Here is a 17,241-nt window from a genome sequence, read left to right as displayed (position 1 = left end):
TATCTTCATCTGTTTCTCGATTTTGATTAGAGGTGTTAGGTATGGAATCATTGATGACAAGATCGGTGTTGTTAGCTAATAAATAGTCTGAAGCGAAAAAGTCTTCTTCTCCAAAAATTGAAGGGTTTATTGGCACTATTCCTGATGCTTTGAAACCAGAAACCCCTTTCTTAATCGTAGCTGTGTCACAGTAGGCTTTGTTAAATAGAGACGCCACATCATACGGGGTAATTTTCTGTAATGCATTGCTTTTATTAAACAAATCACATCCCTTCTGAAAAGCAGCTTTTAGAGGGCCATAAAATGCAACATCTAACGGTTGCATTCTATGAGATGTGTGGGGCGGAATAGAAAGAATGACGATATTGTTTTCTCGACAAAACTTGTATGCTTCTAAAGACACGGGGCTATAATGTTTATCCAAAACGATAAGGATTGGCTCGTCTGCAGATGGCTTTGCAAACTTGGCAAAGTGTATTAGCCATGTCACAAGCAACTCTTGGTTTGTCCAACCATTTTTGGAGCAGTGATAAATAGCTTCAATTGGACCATCTTTCGATAGCTGTGGTGACATTCGCTGTCTTGGGTAAATAAACATAGGTGGTATGTAGGACCCTGCAGCGGACACTGCACAAATGACAGTTATATTTTTTCCTCTTTCATAACATGTGACAGACCCTACTCTCTTCTGTCCTTTTTCCGTAATAACTGTGCCAGGGTCTTGCACGTTAGTGACCCCGGTTTCATCCTTGTTATATATTTTGGAAGCAGGAAAGTGATATTTTTCCATAATATCTTCCAAATTTTTAGAGAATAAGCTAACCTCTTCCTTGTTGAATGCTGTCACGCGATTTATGCTGGTTGCTTCAGGTTGGCGGATAGATATCGAAGGATTTCTCTTTAAAAATCCATAGAGCCAATCTTTTCCAGCAAGTCCTGCCGCTCTATTGAACCGGTGCTTTATATTATTTGTCTCAGCATAAACGTAGGCTGCACGACAAACTTGGCGTGGAGTTAAACCATAAAATAGTTTAGCTAGAATTTTTATATTCTCAGCCATAGATTTTTCTACCTCTGGTGAGAAAGTGGAATGTCTTCCTAAACGTGGTTCAGTAGCAGGAAGATTCTTCTTGATCCGTTCTTGCAAGGTACTGAACGGTATGTTGTAGGTTTTGGAAGCTTTTCTAATAGAAAGTCCACCACCTACTGCTTCGATAGCTTTTTCTAAGATCGCTTTACTCCACGACGCCTTTGTTGTTGTTCTAGGTCTCTTCCTGGGCATCTGCGCACAAAAAGCAATTATGAGATACTTTTTTTACATTATTATATGCGATAAAGATATATGAAAGTTTGTCAAAAACTTGTCCTATATTTTCGTATAGGGTAATACCGGTCACTGACCGCCATTACCCGCTTCGAATGATTGGCATAACCCCAAAACTACAAAAGTTTGTTTCAGTTGACAATACAAATGATAAAATACGCTTTCAAAATCAAAACCGAGATATTGTATTAATAAATACGCATGCAATAGTTGGTGGTTAACGCTGTTTTATTCGAATAATATATTAAATGACTTACCTTTGGTTAAAAATTTCGAATTATAACAAGAATACACCTCTACACACAGGAATGGCTGGCACGCTCACTATAGGTGCGTCAACACGATTGCGCCATATATATAAGGTAACTTGCAAGTATACTAGATGGAAGCACTGGTATTTTTAATGAGATGTTTCGAGAAGATGGATATCTTAAACTGACCGGCATTTCCCACTGACCGCCATTCCCCCATTCTACCCTACCTACGATAAAATGCACATTTGAAAGGAAAGTTCATAATCAACTTCCTTTTTTTGATGTCGTGATCATAATATCGATAAATACTCTTAATACGAGTGTTAATCGTATTAAGAGGTTTATCTGAGAAATTAAGATGTAAGGACAACTTCAAGAACTACCAACACATGGAGATCTCTTTTGACACAAACCAAACCTGAAAATTCGGTAGAAAAACGAAAGATTGTATTCACAATATACCTTGTTCCTGTGAATAAAGTTATATAGGTGAAACCTCAAGACCCCTAGATATGAGAAAAAATTAACATATTAAATATATCAGGAGAAAACAGATGGCAGGATCGGGGATAACAGAGCATCAGTAGCATAGCTACTAAGGGACTAGGCGGGGCAGTACCCCAAGGCCCTCAAGCTCAGGGGGCCCTCAACCTCACTAGAAAATCTCAATCGAACTCAACTTTTGAAAATTTCTCCCATTTTCAAAATGAATATAACAGGTGGCAACACGACTTTAATCATGGCAACTCAGTTTCAGATAAATTCGAAAGTTATAAAAAGGGAATTCCCCTAAATTATTTCTGAGGGTTGACAGTGTTATCAATTTGATGGATATCAATATATGCGTTTTATTATTCATCAATGTGCGTTTTTGTGATTCGCGATTGTCAACTCAAGTCGAGTTTTTTTTTCGAGAATAGTTAAAAAGTTAATGTTGTATTAGGAGTAGGTAACAAAGGTTTGATTTTATTTGATTTTAGAACCACTCAAATGAATCTATAGATTTCGGCTACTCATTGTATAGCGCAAAATTCCGTGAAACCACAGACCTCTAAATTTTTCGAAAATGTGTACGATAAATCGTCTTGAGATTTGGGAAACTTCACGAATAAAATACTAAATGATGATGAAAGACGTCAAATTCTTGATATGGGACTTTTACAGCCTTCAGGACCTTTTCCAATTGATATCAACCAGAATAATAGGTGTTTTTCAAAATCATACTACGTTTCAAGTTCAAAATATGGACCAGTTAATCGTGAGACGCTGCTGGTTATTTTCTTCACAGAGGAATAATGTCTGGTGTACGGGAATTCGTGATTGGAAACATTTATCAGAAAGAATTGAACAACACAGTTGTTCGAGTGGCCATACGGAAACATGTGCTGTGTATGAATTTTGGAAAAAAATGATACTAATACTATCGACAAAGAACTTGAAAATGAAATTCGCAAAACAACATCCTTTTGGAAAACGGTTCTTTGAGGTTATTTGATATCATACTTTTCCTAGCAAAGAGTTCTTTGGCTCTGAGAGGACATCAAGAAGACTTAAGTCAGGAAGGATACCATGGAAATTTTTTGCCCGATATGATCACATTTTGCGGCAGTTTTGGATATGCCCAAAGGTAATAATAATTATTTTATTTTATTTTAATATTATTCATAATCATTGACTGTTTGATGTAAGGGTTTTTCAAAATTGTGTTTCTTTATGTTTTTAGTTTTTAGAATCTACAAGATATCTGAGTAAAACAATTCAGAATGAAATGATTGAGAACTTGGGCACCAATCTCGAAACCCGTCTACTAGAAGACATTAAGGTGTCACCGTTTTTCGCCATCATAATGGATACGACTGAGGACATATTGAAGGTAGATTAGCTAAGCATTGTTGTGAGGTATGCAATAATAATCAGATCGGAAGTAAAAGAAGTGTTTCTGGGCTTTTATGTACCCATCAAACATGGCGGGGAAGATTTAGTTAATCAAGTAACTACATTATTCAAAGAGAAAAATATTGATTTAAAAAAATGTGTGTGGCAAGGTTATGATGGAGCCAATGTGATGAGTGGTGTGTATAATGGTGTACAAAAACATATTAAGGATATCCAGCCTAACGTGGAGTACGTGCATTGTGCCACTCATTATTTAAATTTGGTGATAAATGATATACAAATTTTTTTCGCAACGTTGCCAGATTTGTTTAACTTTTCCGGAAACAGCATCAAGCGTTGGGATCTACTGTCAAAATTCACAGGCGAATCGGACACCACTATAAAAAAATGAAATCCCACTAGATGGTCCAGTGGAGTCAATACAATATCTGCAATGAAACTTCGTTTTTTTTGATATTATCAAAGCATTATCAGAAATAGTCTAAAGAGTCCTAATAAAGATGAGCGTAATAAAGCAGAGAGTATTAAAACAAAAATGCTGGATTACGAGTTCATGTTGCTTTGTGAATTTATGCACAGTATACTGAATGACATCAATTATGCATCCAAAATTTTACAAAAATGCGACATCAATTTGGGCGAGGCAAGTAAAGCTTTAGAGCTTTAGCAGAGACCAAAGCAAGTTGCAAGTTTATAGAAATGATTTCGAAACATTCAAGTGCAAAGCTTATGAACTGCAAGGAAATATGGTATAGATACCCATTTTCAAGAAAAAAGGCAAAGGAAATTTAAAAAACATTTCAATGAAATAACTGCTGATCACCGATTTTAAATCCGAGAAGAAATATTTAAAATAAAGACTTTCAATAATGTACTTGATACATTAATAACTCAATTAAATACACGATTTACTGGTATGAGTGCAGTCTGTCAAACATTAGATTTTCTAACACCAACATTTTTATTACATGTTGATGAAGCAACTTTATTACAAAAGTGTGACGAATTCCAAAGAAAACATTCGGATTCAATAGGCCCTGGCTTTCCACTTCAATTTGTTAATTTCATCTAAACTGAAGCATGGACTGTTCACCAATTATATAAGGAAATAATGAGTTAATATGGAGTGCTAGAATGCGATCCAACGGAAGTATTTACAGCAATGTTATTATTCTTTAAAATTCCTGTCATTTCTGCAGCAGCTGAAAGGTCATTCAGTAACTTGAAAATAATAAAAAATTATTTAAGAAATAGTATGGGCCAAACTCGACTCCGACATTTATCGCTAATAGCAATTGAGAACAAAACAGAATCAAGTCTGGATTTAATCGAAGTTATTGATACTTTTGCGAAAACTAAAGCTAGGAAAAGATTGTGATTATAATAGCTATTTAGTCAGTTGGTAGGTCCGATCTTTATATATTAGTAATAAACCCTTGAATCTTTTCTATTTCGTTTTATTGCCCAATACTTACTACAATTATTAAAATAATTGTAATTTATGTTGTCAGTGTTTAATATTTTCATTACCTGCCCTGCAGCTGATGATAAATTAGCTCAGCATTTTTAAAGTATTTGTATATTTCATGATTTTACTTCATTAAACCTTACCAGTTTTGATAGCAGTGTGGCCCCCTTTTTTTTAATTGCCCCAGGGCCCTAAGTTACCTAGCTACGCCACTGCGGAGCATATACTAAAATCAAACTGGTGATCATGCTATAGAATGGAATGAAACACTAATTATCACCAATGGAACTCATGAAAAAAATTAGTAAACCTGAAGAATCCTCATATTCTTTCAGTATGTAACAAGTGTATTTCACATATCTTTGTGGAAATTGATCGTACCTGGTTGCCATTACTAAGGAGAGAGGTTGAAAACTGAAATATGAACCTTAACTGAATTCTCAAAAAACATTCACTATATGTATTCATGTAGACTATCGCATATGACTTTCCTTTTGACGTATGTCAAAAAAAATTTAAGTTATTCACAATTTGAGGCGAAAGTTTTAAAGTTAATTTCAGGTTATGGAAGAGGAAAAGATTGTTTTTCGTATCGTCGACCACTAAAGAAAGCTAAGTAAAAATATTTATTTTTTTTCCAACTAATTTCTAATTGTAGGCAAGTTACTGACTAATTGAATTCTTCAGTGGTTCATATTACACAATTACTTTTTGAAGTGACCTATTCAGTTTGCCCATTATTGCACTTCAGCAGATTCTGTATTGATTCAACTTTGTTTATTTTTCAGATTATGGAAGGTTATATACCCAAAAAGACAGTAGTAACAATTGAGTCTTCCACAGAAAAAATCTTTCAATGAATATCAAACGAATTTTTCGGCTGAACGATAGTCTGGCCATACATGATATTATAATAATAATAATATTTATTCATCCTCAAAGACGTTGACAAACGTATAGGATAGGTCAGTATTAAGCAGATAAAAATCACATCAAACGATAAAATTGTAGATCAGTAGATAAAAATAATACAATAAAAATTTATACAAATAAGTCAGAATAACAAAAATTAAAACAATTGTAGTTATAAAAATTGAATACGTCATGCCAAAGCCGCATGAACCCATTCAGTCGAGATGGTCCGAGAGAAATTCGCCAATACTATAGTAGGCCTTAGAAAGAAGCAATGTTTTAACTGCTTTTTTAAATGCTACAGTGTTCATCTGTTTGAAATGGTCTGGTAACCGATTGAATAATTTTATTCCCATATATTTGGGAGAATGTTCGAATTTTATAGTTTTATGTTTAGGAATGCTCAACTCCTCTGCATATCGAGTTGGGTAGCTATGATAGAATGAGTTCTTAGTACAGTCTGTTATACATTCGCGAACATATAAAAGTATTTTAAAGATGTAGATGCAGGGAAAGGTTAAAATTTGATGACTAATGAAAAATGTCTTGCATGATTCCCTCCAAGGGATGCCTAGTAATTTCCTAACGACTTTTTTTTGAGCAATGAAAACTCTATCTTTGTCAACACTGTTTCCCCATAGGATCACATTATAACTTAGATGGCTATAGACCAGACTGTAATATACATCTAAAATGGCGCGTAAAGGCATACAATTCTTAATTCTTGAGATTGCATAATACCCTTGATTGATTTTTTTACAAACAACTGTGATATGGTCAGACCACTTCAAACAGTTGTCTACATGAACGCCAAGGAATTTTGTACAACTTGTGCATGCCAGTGTCATTCCATTGATTAGTAAGGCAAGCGATTGCTTTTTCGGATCGTTTTTTAAATTAAAATAGATATATTTTGTTTTGGTCAAGTTTACAATCAGATTGTTCCTTTCACACCAATTTAAGAACAGTGATATTAATTCCTCTGTTTTTGATTTTAATTCCTCCTGACTCTCTGCTGATACAGCTAAAGACGTGTCATCTGCGAAAAGAGTGAGAGCATGTTCATTACTGGTGAAATAAGTAGGTAGATCATTTACAAACAATAGAAAGATCAGCGGACCTAACACAGAGCCTTGAGGAACTCCAGAACATATATCGTGATAGTCTGATTTCATATCTTTAATCTTGACGAACATCCTACGATCTGTAAGAAAGTCAATGATCCATTCTAGGAAGTCCCCTCTAAATCCTAGATTATATAATTTGCTCTCGATGAATTTAAAATTTAAACAATCGAACGCACGTGACAGATCGAAGAATACTCCTGCAACATGCTTACCCCTATCTAAAGAAGCGTAAGGTAGGTGCGGCTAATAAGGCCTATCGGGTAATAAGGCCTAAGTAACAGAAACACAACTTTAAATGGTTCCCGCTAAGCGAAATCACAGTCATAGGTAGCAAACCATCCTAGATGGCGCCCCAAACCTGTTACGACTCGCAAGCCCGCGTGCTGCCACCAGTGCGACATCGCTCATTGTGGCCGGCGGACACACGTCTCGATTTATAATATAACGGTCGAACCAAACGTAAGTATTTTTTTCATTTTCACACTTTTCCACATTATTTTATAGTTAACTTTCCTATTAGTTAATGTTTTAAAGACCTGTATTGTACAAAATAGTATAAATTAGACAAAATAATAATATTTTAAACTTTTCTTGACAATGTGGTTGGTTGTTAATAAGGCCTATAAAATTTGACCATAGGCCTTATTACCCTCCTTTATTAATATCATCGAGTGACTATTTTACTGTTCATTTAAGACCTTTAGAAATGAAATAACAACTGTTTTTAATTGATTTATGGTTTTCAGGCAAACCTCATAATCACAATGCCTTCCAAGCGAGCATTGTGGTCTGAAGATGATCTGGTGGCAGCAGTCAGAGCAGTACAATGTGGACGGTTGAGTACGTACAAAGCTGCTGAAAGGTACAAAGAACCCAGAAGAACTATACGAAACCACCTCCAGACCGCCAGTTTAAAAAAAACCTTGGGCCGAAAACCTTTACTTAATGAAGAACAGGAAGCTGAGCTTGTGAGTAGAATTGTGAGGTTTGCTGCAATAGGATTACCTGTTACTCCAGATATTCTCCGCCGGTTAGTCTTTAAATTTTGCGAGACGAATGCCATCAATCATCCCTTCAATCAACAAGCTAAAGTTGCTGGTAAGGATTGGTTTAGAGCGTTTATGAAGAGACATCCGGAGATATCACGTCGAAAGGCTCAGTTTATGAACCCGGCCAGGGCTCAAAAGCTTAATAAATTTATCGTAGATGATCATTTCCAGAGACTGAACGAAGTTTATGATAAATTGGATCTCAAAACTCGCCCTGAGAAGATTTACAACATGGATGAGAAGGGCTGCCGCCTAACGATTCACCACCAGCAGACTGTTTTGGCACAGAAGGGAGCCAAAAGAGTTCATTTACAGTCTTCAGAACACGCCGAAAGTGTCACCATCGCCGGTTGTGTGAACGCACTTGGTATTAGCATACCACCAATGATAATTTTCAAAGGCAAACGTTTGAAGCCTGAGTTATATGATAATTTACCACCGGGATCATTAGTAGAAAAATCTGCAAAAGGTTATATGACAAATGAACTGTTTAAAGAGTTTTTGAAGCACCTAGCCCGCTACAAAACTCCAGGAAAGTGCCTCTTAATATTTGACGGGGCAGCTTGTCACTTAGATCTATCCATCGTGGAAGTTGCAGATTCACTCGACATAGCATTGTACTGCTTACCTTCCAATACAACCCATGAACTGCAACCACTTGACAAAGCTGTCTATCGATCATTTGAACACCACTGGGATTCAGAAGTTTTATTATTCAAGGAACAAAATCCAGACAAAAAGCTTACCAAGGCACGCTTCAATATCATACTTACTACTGTCTGGTCTAAATGTATGACACATAGTAACATAACAAGTGGTTTTAGAGCGACTGGTTTGTATCCATTTAATCCGCACGCTATTCCTGAAACAGCCTTTGCTCCATCTGTATTGTCAGAAGCTCCAGCTCTTGTACCAGACGTTGTAGATGTAGAAAATTCGCCACCTCACGTCCCATCTAGGCCAACAGCTTCCGAGACACCCCAGACATCGACGTCCATGCAAGAACAAAGAATTGATAATACCCCAAAAAAATCATCTGAAATGTTTCACAGAATGGTTTACGGTAGTTCCAGTTCTGACGATGAGGATAATGTACCCCTCGCTCAAGTGAAGAGAGCATCATTTAAGCAACTCCTGCCTACACCAGCTAAAAATACCGAAAAGACACCAACAGTCAGAAGAAAAGCCATCAATTATAGAGGAACTCCAGTTACCAAAGACCTGTTTGATAAAAACAAAATAGAAAAAAAGACCTCAAAAATGAAAAGCACAAAAGGAGCAAAGAGCAGGAAAGAGAATAGAGAAAGTTGGTACTGTCACGCATGTAAACAGGAGCAAGAGACTGCTATGAGGATGTGTTGCAAATGCAGCAAGTGGTACCACTAGGAGTGCGTTGGTTTAACAGAGGAGGATGATGATGATTTTGAGTGTCCAGATTGTGCCTAATTAAAGAAAAAATGTTATTTTTAAGTCTTTACTGTGATTATCGTATTACTATTATTTTATGGATCTCAATTACCAAATATAAGAAGATTATTTCATTCATTTTTGTAGTTTAAAGTCTTAGGCCTTAATATACTACCATAGTTTAATAAGGCCTAAAGACAGTGTTTTTTAAAATGTTTAATTTTAACTATGTTTATAGCAGAAGTTGCTGTTTTTCGTTTTTAATTAATAGTGATTGACATAAATGTTTAATAAACATTAAAATTTACTGATTTGTTTAAACAGTCTTTGATTTATTTAAATTTCCGCTTAGCTAGGCCTTATTGGCCGCACCTACCTTATATGATTTCTAAGAATCTCCAAGTAGCTGATTGAGTGGACTTGCCTTTGCAAAAACCATGTTGAGAATCGGACAGGATCTTGAACCTTGATAAAAATCTCAATATTCTCTCATTCACAACCTTTTCAAAAATTTTTGAGAAAATGCTAAGCAGGGCCACGGGGCGATAGTTTGTAATATCCGATGTATCGTTCTTCTTATGAACTGGTATGATCATGGCTGTTTTTAGAATTGAAGGGAATTTGCCACTTGTGACTGATAGATTCAACAAATAAGCTAAATGTTTTGAAATGTGTAACTTAATTTCTTTTAAAATTCTCACTGATATATTATCAATTCCTGTACTTTTTTTATTTTTTAGATTGTTAATTACTGCGTCAATTTCACATTCGTTAACGGGCATAAAGAAAAAAGTATTCGATTCAATTCCAGAAACTGTGCATACGGATGATCTATTGTCGCCAAAATGGTCTGCTAAGCTATTTTCTACTACTGAAGAGAAATAGTCCCCAAATATGTTCGCAACATGATCTCTGTCTGAGATTACTTTATTATTATAGTTGAGAGTAATATCTCTTTGGATTTTTTTTCTGTTCGTTTCTTTGTTAACTAGGTTCCAAACTGTTCTATTTTTATTGTTAGAATTCTTAATTACATTTTCGTGAAAATTCAACTTTGAAGCTTTTATTAATGATTCATAGTCTTTCTTCGCTTTTTTGTATGCAGCACGAGAATCTTCGTTGCCTATATTTTTACATAACCAATGCATACTTTTTAAATCAAGACTAGCCTGTTTCACTTCAGGAGTTATCCAGTTATGTTTGTTACTAGCGGACGATTTGTGTTTTTTGGTCGGACAACATTTATCGATAGCATCACTTATAATATTCATGAAGGCCAGAAAGCTCTCATCTATATCAGTTTTGTTATATATTACATCAAAACTGGTTTTGGACAATGTCGAGGAGAGTTGTTTCATGTTATGCTCTGATACATCTCTATAAATAACATAAGATTGTTCAATAAGTTTAGATTTTTCTAATGGCATATTATAAGTAACTGTGAATACTTTGTGATCACTGAAACTACCTTCATAAACATTGGATTTGCAAAACATGTTCTCAACATTTGTTAGTATGTAATCGACTTTAGTAGATGAAGTTTTCCCTGACTGGTTGGTAAAAACTCTAGTAGGAGTCAAAGATGTCACTTGTAAATTGAAATTGAGTAGTAGTTCATCTAATTTGATCTTTTCAGTAGTATTTTCTTATATACCTATGATTAAGTTGGCAGACACTTGATGAAAATTCATAATCAACGTATTCAAAAAACACTTTTTTGTTTAGTGAAAATCTCACAATACTGCAAATTGCAGCAAATTTTGAATATTGCAGGTAAGTTGGAACACCTTGGATACCTAATTATTATAAGTGCCATCTGTGTTTTCTTCTTGTAAACTTATCATCACACGCCATACGGAGCTAAAGAGCTCTAAAAACCGGCCGCCATCTTGACATTCCGGCTGCCAGCCTCGTAGAAGCGAAACGTCAAATTTCAAACTTTTTTCGGTAAAAAAGCAATCATTGACAATCATTTACTATGATACATAAAATCTTTGTTGTAATTATTTGAACTAATAAGCGACCTTTTTAGTTAACGGTTTTACTTTTATTTTGTTAATATTTCTGAAATTAAAAATGTGATATGAAATTTAAGGTTAGGATGTCATGTTGTTAATTTGGAATACCGAAAGTGAATATAATTTGGGATATTCCATCTGTGATTATTGTAAAGGATTATTACTTAATAATTATATTAGTGTAAGCTTTTTTCTTATAAAAATGATTACCAAGAGAACTGAAAACTAAAAAACTGTTACAAAATTAAAAAAATTATTAGATAGTAAGGAAAAGTGTAAGCAAATTCAAAGAAAAAAAGGTGATCATCTGCACCTTTTGGAGTTTTTTAGATTCTGAAGCTTTTGGAGTTTTTTAGATTTATTAAAATTTTGATGATGTTCTCAATTATCGTTTTGTTTTATTCTTTCTAGTATTGAAGTTTGATAATTTTCTAACCATGCGATGTATTTTTTATTGGGCTAAGCCATTTTCTTCTCTACTTATTCCCAAAACACAAACCAGTAGGTATTCCAAATTTGCTGCAGTTCCTCTAAATTATGACTGGTATTTTTGAAAATTCAGACATCCTCAAAAGTTATTTTGGAGTTTTTGATATTCGCTATACTATACTAATATTCGGCCCAAAGTCCAATAAACTTTTCACCAATGGGTAGTACAGTAATTTATGCGAATGAATATTACTGAAATTCCTGATTTGCCTGGTTAGGGAACAGTAAACCCCCAAAAAAAAAGCTTCCAATATTGCTGTCATTCATGCCTTCTGTATCTGGCATTATCTTACAGAAACTTGATACTCATACATACAACTCGAGTACACAACATCAGCTAAACGCAATCTAACTACCTCCGTGAAACACGTGTTTCGGTTTTGTGAACTATCCAGTGGCAGTTAAGTGTTACTTGAATATGAGAAATATCAGAAAACTATAGAATGGACTGAATGAACGATTATTATTATTATTATTATTATAGTTTGTACCGTAGTGTGCGCTGGTCAGGCCCTATCCCCCGAAGCCCCAATACATTCGGGAAGGCTCGCCAGCATTTTCAACCAACGACCACATCCCACACCAGGGGGTAAGTGATCATTGGGTCCGAGAAGCATGTGCCCTGAGCAAGCCCAGTGAGCCAAGAATCACAGGCTTCTGCATCTGTCCGGCTTAGACGTCTGCCTTAGTGCGGCATACCGGTATGATTTTAAGATTTGAGAATAGAGAGGGCATCATTCCACCAAGGACTCCTATAATCAGTGCAACCATCTTGACAGAGTGGTATGGGTAGAGTCTGCGGAGTTCGAAGAGAAAATATTTTATCCGTTTCTCTTCCTCTTTTCGTCTCGCCAGGAGCTGAAAAATACACGACAAATATCGTCTTGTTCTGGTGGTAGGAGCGTAGGGCAACACCGGTGTCTCGTCAATACCGTAAAAGTGCCGAAAATGGTAATAAAGCACTCTTAGGGCCACGTTATGTCAATGGATATTCATGTTGACATGCTGACAGCAAGTTCATTAGGGTCAGAGACGTCTCGCTGCAGGCCCTGCACCTTCTGTCGCGAACCTCTATACCCATCATGCGACTGCGGTAGACTAAGGTGTTGAAGACACCATCCTGGCATGCCATGATGAACACTCAGTTTCTGACTGAGTAAGGTGAAAGTCACGCGCTTTGATAAGCCGAGGTCTTTTTCATCTGCTCAACTCAAATAAAGATACGAGAAAACATTTCATTGTCAGAGTAGTAGAACAAATATTAATCTCAAAGCACCAGTAAATGTAATGTGGTATAATTTTAATTTAGTATGTAACATGTGTGACACTGATGGAAACTCTTTGATCTTTATCAAGGATTGTATCTTACATAGAAGCTTTCTTTTATAGTTTTTTTTTATAATTTTCAATCGTTTTATGTCAACTTCGTGAAGGCTGATTCATTTATAATATGTCAATTGAATCTTATATTATTTCATTTATAATATAAATATAATTTGTAATTTGTCGATTGAATATGTAATATGTGAATTCAATTGAATTGAATGTTATATATATTTCAGTATATTTTCTTCAACATTTTCTGTAATTGGGAGTACACCTGTTCGAAATGAAGTGCTATCTATCTATCTATTAGTATTATTATTTTTCTACCGTGGAATGCGCCAATCAGGTCCTATCCTCTGAAGACCCGATACATTCGGGACACATTATTATTATTATTATTTGTGTCATCGGCATCGACTGTATTTGTCATTAGCCTCGTCCTGAGCCTCGTCATTTGCCTCGTCCTGAGTAAACAATGCTAATAACTCACCGAGCCACATAAGGCATTCCGTCAGCTATGTAATGTTGCAGAATCATTTCAGCTTCAACTAGATAAACTCTCTCAAGAGAAATATCTGGTCGAGATTGGGCTCGACTTACGACCTTTCGATCGTGAGTCGGGCGCGCTATCACTGCGTCAGTTAACCGCTAATTTTTATTATTATTATTATCATGCTTACCAAATCCTAGCTGCCAGTAGCAGGAAACGTTGAGTTTGTCAGATATCTCCAAAAGGGGCAGCACGCTTTTAGGGTTCCAGTTCCCTGCCTCGGTATCGATATCATTTATACCATAAACCGGCATCAAATTAGCCAGTTTGAACCACTCATTAATCCCAAACCACATCGAAGGCGTTACGATAACACTGTTTCCATCTTCAGATAAATAATTCGCGAATCTGTCGTCCTTGTCAACGTAGTTCACGAAGGAGGTGGAGGGGCCAGCGATCCTGATGTAGGCTGGACTCAGGTGCTGAGCCAGGCGCAGAGAGGTCTCGCTGGAAAGATGAAGTTTCAATTATTCCACATATGCATGGTATTTCAATGAATGTTTGTGAAGTATTTGACAATCATCAAAGCTTTCAAGTTTATTAGTTATGTTCAACTGTCAAAAGGGTGCGAATTATAGAAAAATATTGATGAAAATTGCAATGGATAGTATGATTGGTATACAAAATCAGTCCCAGCGACGGGCGTGAGTTGTACAAGTATCCGTCAAATACTGAAAAAGTTCAATTTGCATCTATAGGAACAAAGTTGCTTTCCGCTGTCTATCCCTATGAATGCTTAGATCTTTGAAACTACGCAACGGATTTTGATGCGAGTTTTTTAATAGATAGGGTGATAAGGAAGGTGTATATGTATATAACATGCATAATATAGGCAACGCAGCCCTTTGGTCTTTTACGCTTCTGGTTTCGGTGAATCGTCATTTGATACAGATTATGCTTCTGCTGCTTAGATAAGAGTTTAGTGCAAAGCATATTCATACAGTATCCTAACCCGTAAGAAATTAACTGAGTCACTTTCTGGCTTATTTAGCATCTTGAGAGGCTAAGAAGCCTCTCGATCCGATGTTACAGGGAGGTGTGGTCAAGGTGCGGTCGTTTAGTCGATGTTACTCTCTTTTGTAGATTCAGGGTCTAATTTTTGGTTACTTAAGAGTCCATCAAGGGTTCCACGAGTAGCTAGAGAAAGGAGTTCCCACAGCAGAGCCCCGCATTACCATAGAAATGAAGTGCACGATAAGGCACCCGGTATCTTGAAGGTTCTATGAGATACAACTGATGGGCTCAGAATCATACAGATACATACATCTTGGAATAAAGCAATCCTTAGGATATTATCATGGTCAGGGAATAACAGCAGAGCGAGTGATCCTGTTATTTCCATATCTTGAGGTGCTATCGTGAAAACAATATTTCATGACCGAAGCTAAGATATTCACAAAATGCAACGAACATTGCTTCAAGCAGTGAGACGATGAACAAAAACTGACAACCATACCAGATGAATTAGCAATATTATCTTACAATCATTGATAACTTTGAAGTCCATGATTTTTTTCGAATTATTATGAATTTCATACATACATGATAATGTTTTGTGATTGGTAGATGGTCAGTGCTACTGACTTCACCATGGAGTGATTTCACTACTTGTAGAGAAATCATGATTTTATCAATCGTAAGGTCTAGTTTATGAAATTACTATGGATCTTCATCAAATAACGGCCGAATCAGTCAGAAAATTCGTGGTTTTGGTTTTCTGTCGATCCCATAGATGGTGTCTTCATGAAAGAAGTCATCATTTCTTATGAGAAGAGTGTTTCAGTTTATCAAATTTTGAAGAAAAACTGAGAATATCAACTATTTTCCAGATTATGGTAACCCAATCAACTAAAATCAATTCCAGTTGTTGAAATTCATTCACCTCAATAAAATAGAACTGAAAGAGCAAAACTATTCAATACAAAAATACTGGATTTGGAAAGAAAATGCAATAAAATGTCAAGTTCGAAAGCATAAATTGAATGTTGAAATGCTAACATACCTTCATATTCCAGAGTTTTTCAAAAAAATCTGTCAATTCCTGAAGAATATAAGCAAGTACAACTAGAGAGTTACTAACCAAGCTAACCCTTCCTATAAATAATTTTTCTTCAGATATAGAATTATTTGGAAAGTTGTATTAATGCATCGGTCGTTTTAGGAAAAACTTTGCCTGTTACATAGATGAATTTTCCTAAAATTTCATGAAGAACTCACCTCAAATTCACCCCAGCTAACAAGACAGCAGGATCAATGGAAAAACTCAAGAATTTCTCACTAACACATTGAATAGATTTCTTCAAGTTGATATTACAAGATGTTTCAATCTTTTCTTCGGCTCCTCGTACATTTTGAAAAATAATACAAGTAACGTATATCCCAACGAATTTCATCAACATCTTTCCAAAATTATTATTTCAATCATCAAAATTTCATTATATTTCAACTGCACCGCGACAACTGAAAATTATAACTCAGCGTAATATCGATAAAACTGCAAAATTGCGATAGTCATTTGCCAAATTATAACAATCAGCAAAAAATAATTTGTTTGGATATTCATGACCTAATTCACTTCTTCATCGAAGGTAAGGAAAACAAATGAAAATATTTATTCAATATTTCACTTGATATATAGGGTGAAAATTTCTTCTTGTTTTACCATCGAAATATGTAAATCTATAATTTCTACAAACTCAAACTGAACCTTTAACTAACCATGATAATAATAGGTAGGTATACAATGTTTACAATAAATTTTATTTGAGTTCGAGTTGGCTCCATCAGTTAAGCTGGAATGAAATTATTGTGAGTCTATACTAATATAAATGTGAAAGTTTGTGAGAATGCATGTATGTATGTTTCTGGCTCTTTCACGCCTAAACGACTGAATGGATTTAGATGAAACTTTACATGAATATAGCTCAAACATCAGAATAACATATCGGCTGCAATTTACAAAGGTTGTGTGTAATTTTGTTCATAATATAGCGATAAGCATTAGAATGTCGGAAAAATTCTTGCTCCCTGAGAGCTATCTTTGGCGTGCGCAGCCTATACCGTAGGAGTTACCTACATGCAGATAAAGTACCGTAATAGTTCTTAATAAAAGTCCGCGATAGTATATAATATCTACCTCTTATGTGGTAGCCACTATATGAAAATACTGAACCATAAATACGATTAAATGGAATACTTTTTTTACAATGCACAATTAAGAATGTCTGTCAAATTCTTATAAAAATTGAAACAATTGTCGTTTTTAAGTATTTAATACAGATAAACTTTGTCTTTTACATTAAGTAATTTTGGCGAATCGTTTAAAAGTTATCACGATTAACTTGACGTAACGCAGTAAGCCATTACGCGTCGCATATACTGTAAGACGACGGGGATAGAGGGACGGTCTAAGCAATGAAGC

At 35.5% G+C, this 17,241-nt stretch overlaps 3 protein-coding genes across 4 annotated transcripts in view; 2 read left to right on the top strand and 1 right to left on the bottom strand.

Moving 5' to 3' along the window:
- The window catches only part of LOC111513234 (uncharacterized), a 70,737-nt gene extending 54,436 nt beyond the window's left edge, over window positions 1–16,301 (bottom strand). The window contains exons 1-2 of the mRNA XM_074174418.1: window positions 16,038–16,301; window positions 13,951–14,267 (exon numbers count right to left, since the gene is read on the bottom strand). Of these exons, the coding sequence (XP_074030519.1) occupies window positions 13,951–14,267; window positions 16,038–16,219 (499 nt within the window). The 5' untranslated portion in view covers window positions 16,220–16,301. The remainder of the gene's footprint in view (window positions 1–13,950; window positions 14,268–16,037) is intronic.
- The window catches only part of LOC111513232 (WD repeat-containing protein 91), a 34,080-nt gene continuing 22,248 nt past the window's right edge, over window positions 5,410–17,241 (top strand). Inside the window, exons 1-3 of one of the 2 annotated variants that reach the window (XM_074174436.1) lie at window positions 5,410–5,558; window positions 5,731–5,855; window positions 11,089–11,210. In XM_074174436.1, coding sequence (XP_074030537.1) covers window positions 11,117–11,210 — 94 coding nt within the window. In that variant the 5' untranslated portion in view covers window positions 5,410–5,558; window positions 5,731–5,855; window positions 11,089–11,116. Of the gene's footprint in view, window positions 5,559–5,730; window positions 5,856–11,087; window positions 11,211–17,241 lie in introns of those variants that run through there. The other variant, XM_074174428.1, reaches the window with a different exon arrangement.
- Window positions 7,211–9,816, top strand: LOC141481948 (uncharacterized). Its single transcript, XM_074174422.1, has 2 exons — window positions 7,211–7,440; window positions 7,728–9,816. Exon 2 carries the CDS (start codon window positions 7,746–7,748, stop codon window positions 9,414–9,416), a length of 1,671 nt encoding a protein of 556 aa, XP_074030523.1. The 5' UTR covers window positions 7,211–7,440; window positions 7,728–7,745; the 3' UTR covers window positions 9,417–9,816.

Source organism: Leptinotarsa decemlineata, unplaced genomic scaffold (genome assembly GCF_025532065.1).
Source record: "Leptinotarsa decemlineata unplaced genomic scaffold, Ldec_3_MD MMD2_P_RNA_scaffold_12, whole genome shotgun sequence".
In the NCBI taxonomy this organism is placed as follows: domain Eukaryota; kingdom Metazoa; phylum Arthropoda; class Insecta; order Coleoptera; family Chrysomelidae; genus Leptinotarsa; species Leptinotarsa decemlineata.
Note: the sequence above shows the minus strand (reverse complement) of the source record. Positions and strands in the feature narration are given on the sequence as shown.

What these genes read in the sequence shown, in the direction of transcription:
- LOC141481948 (XM_074174422.1), top strand. Translation starts at nt 7,746, where the DNA reads ATGCCTTCCAAGCGAGCATTGTGGTCTGAAGATGATCTGGTGGCAGCA.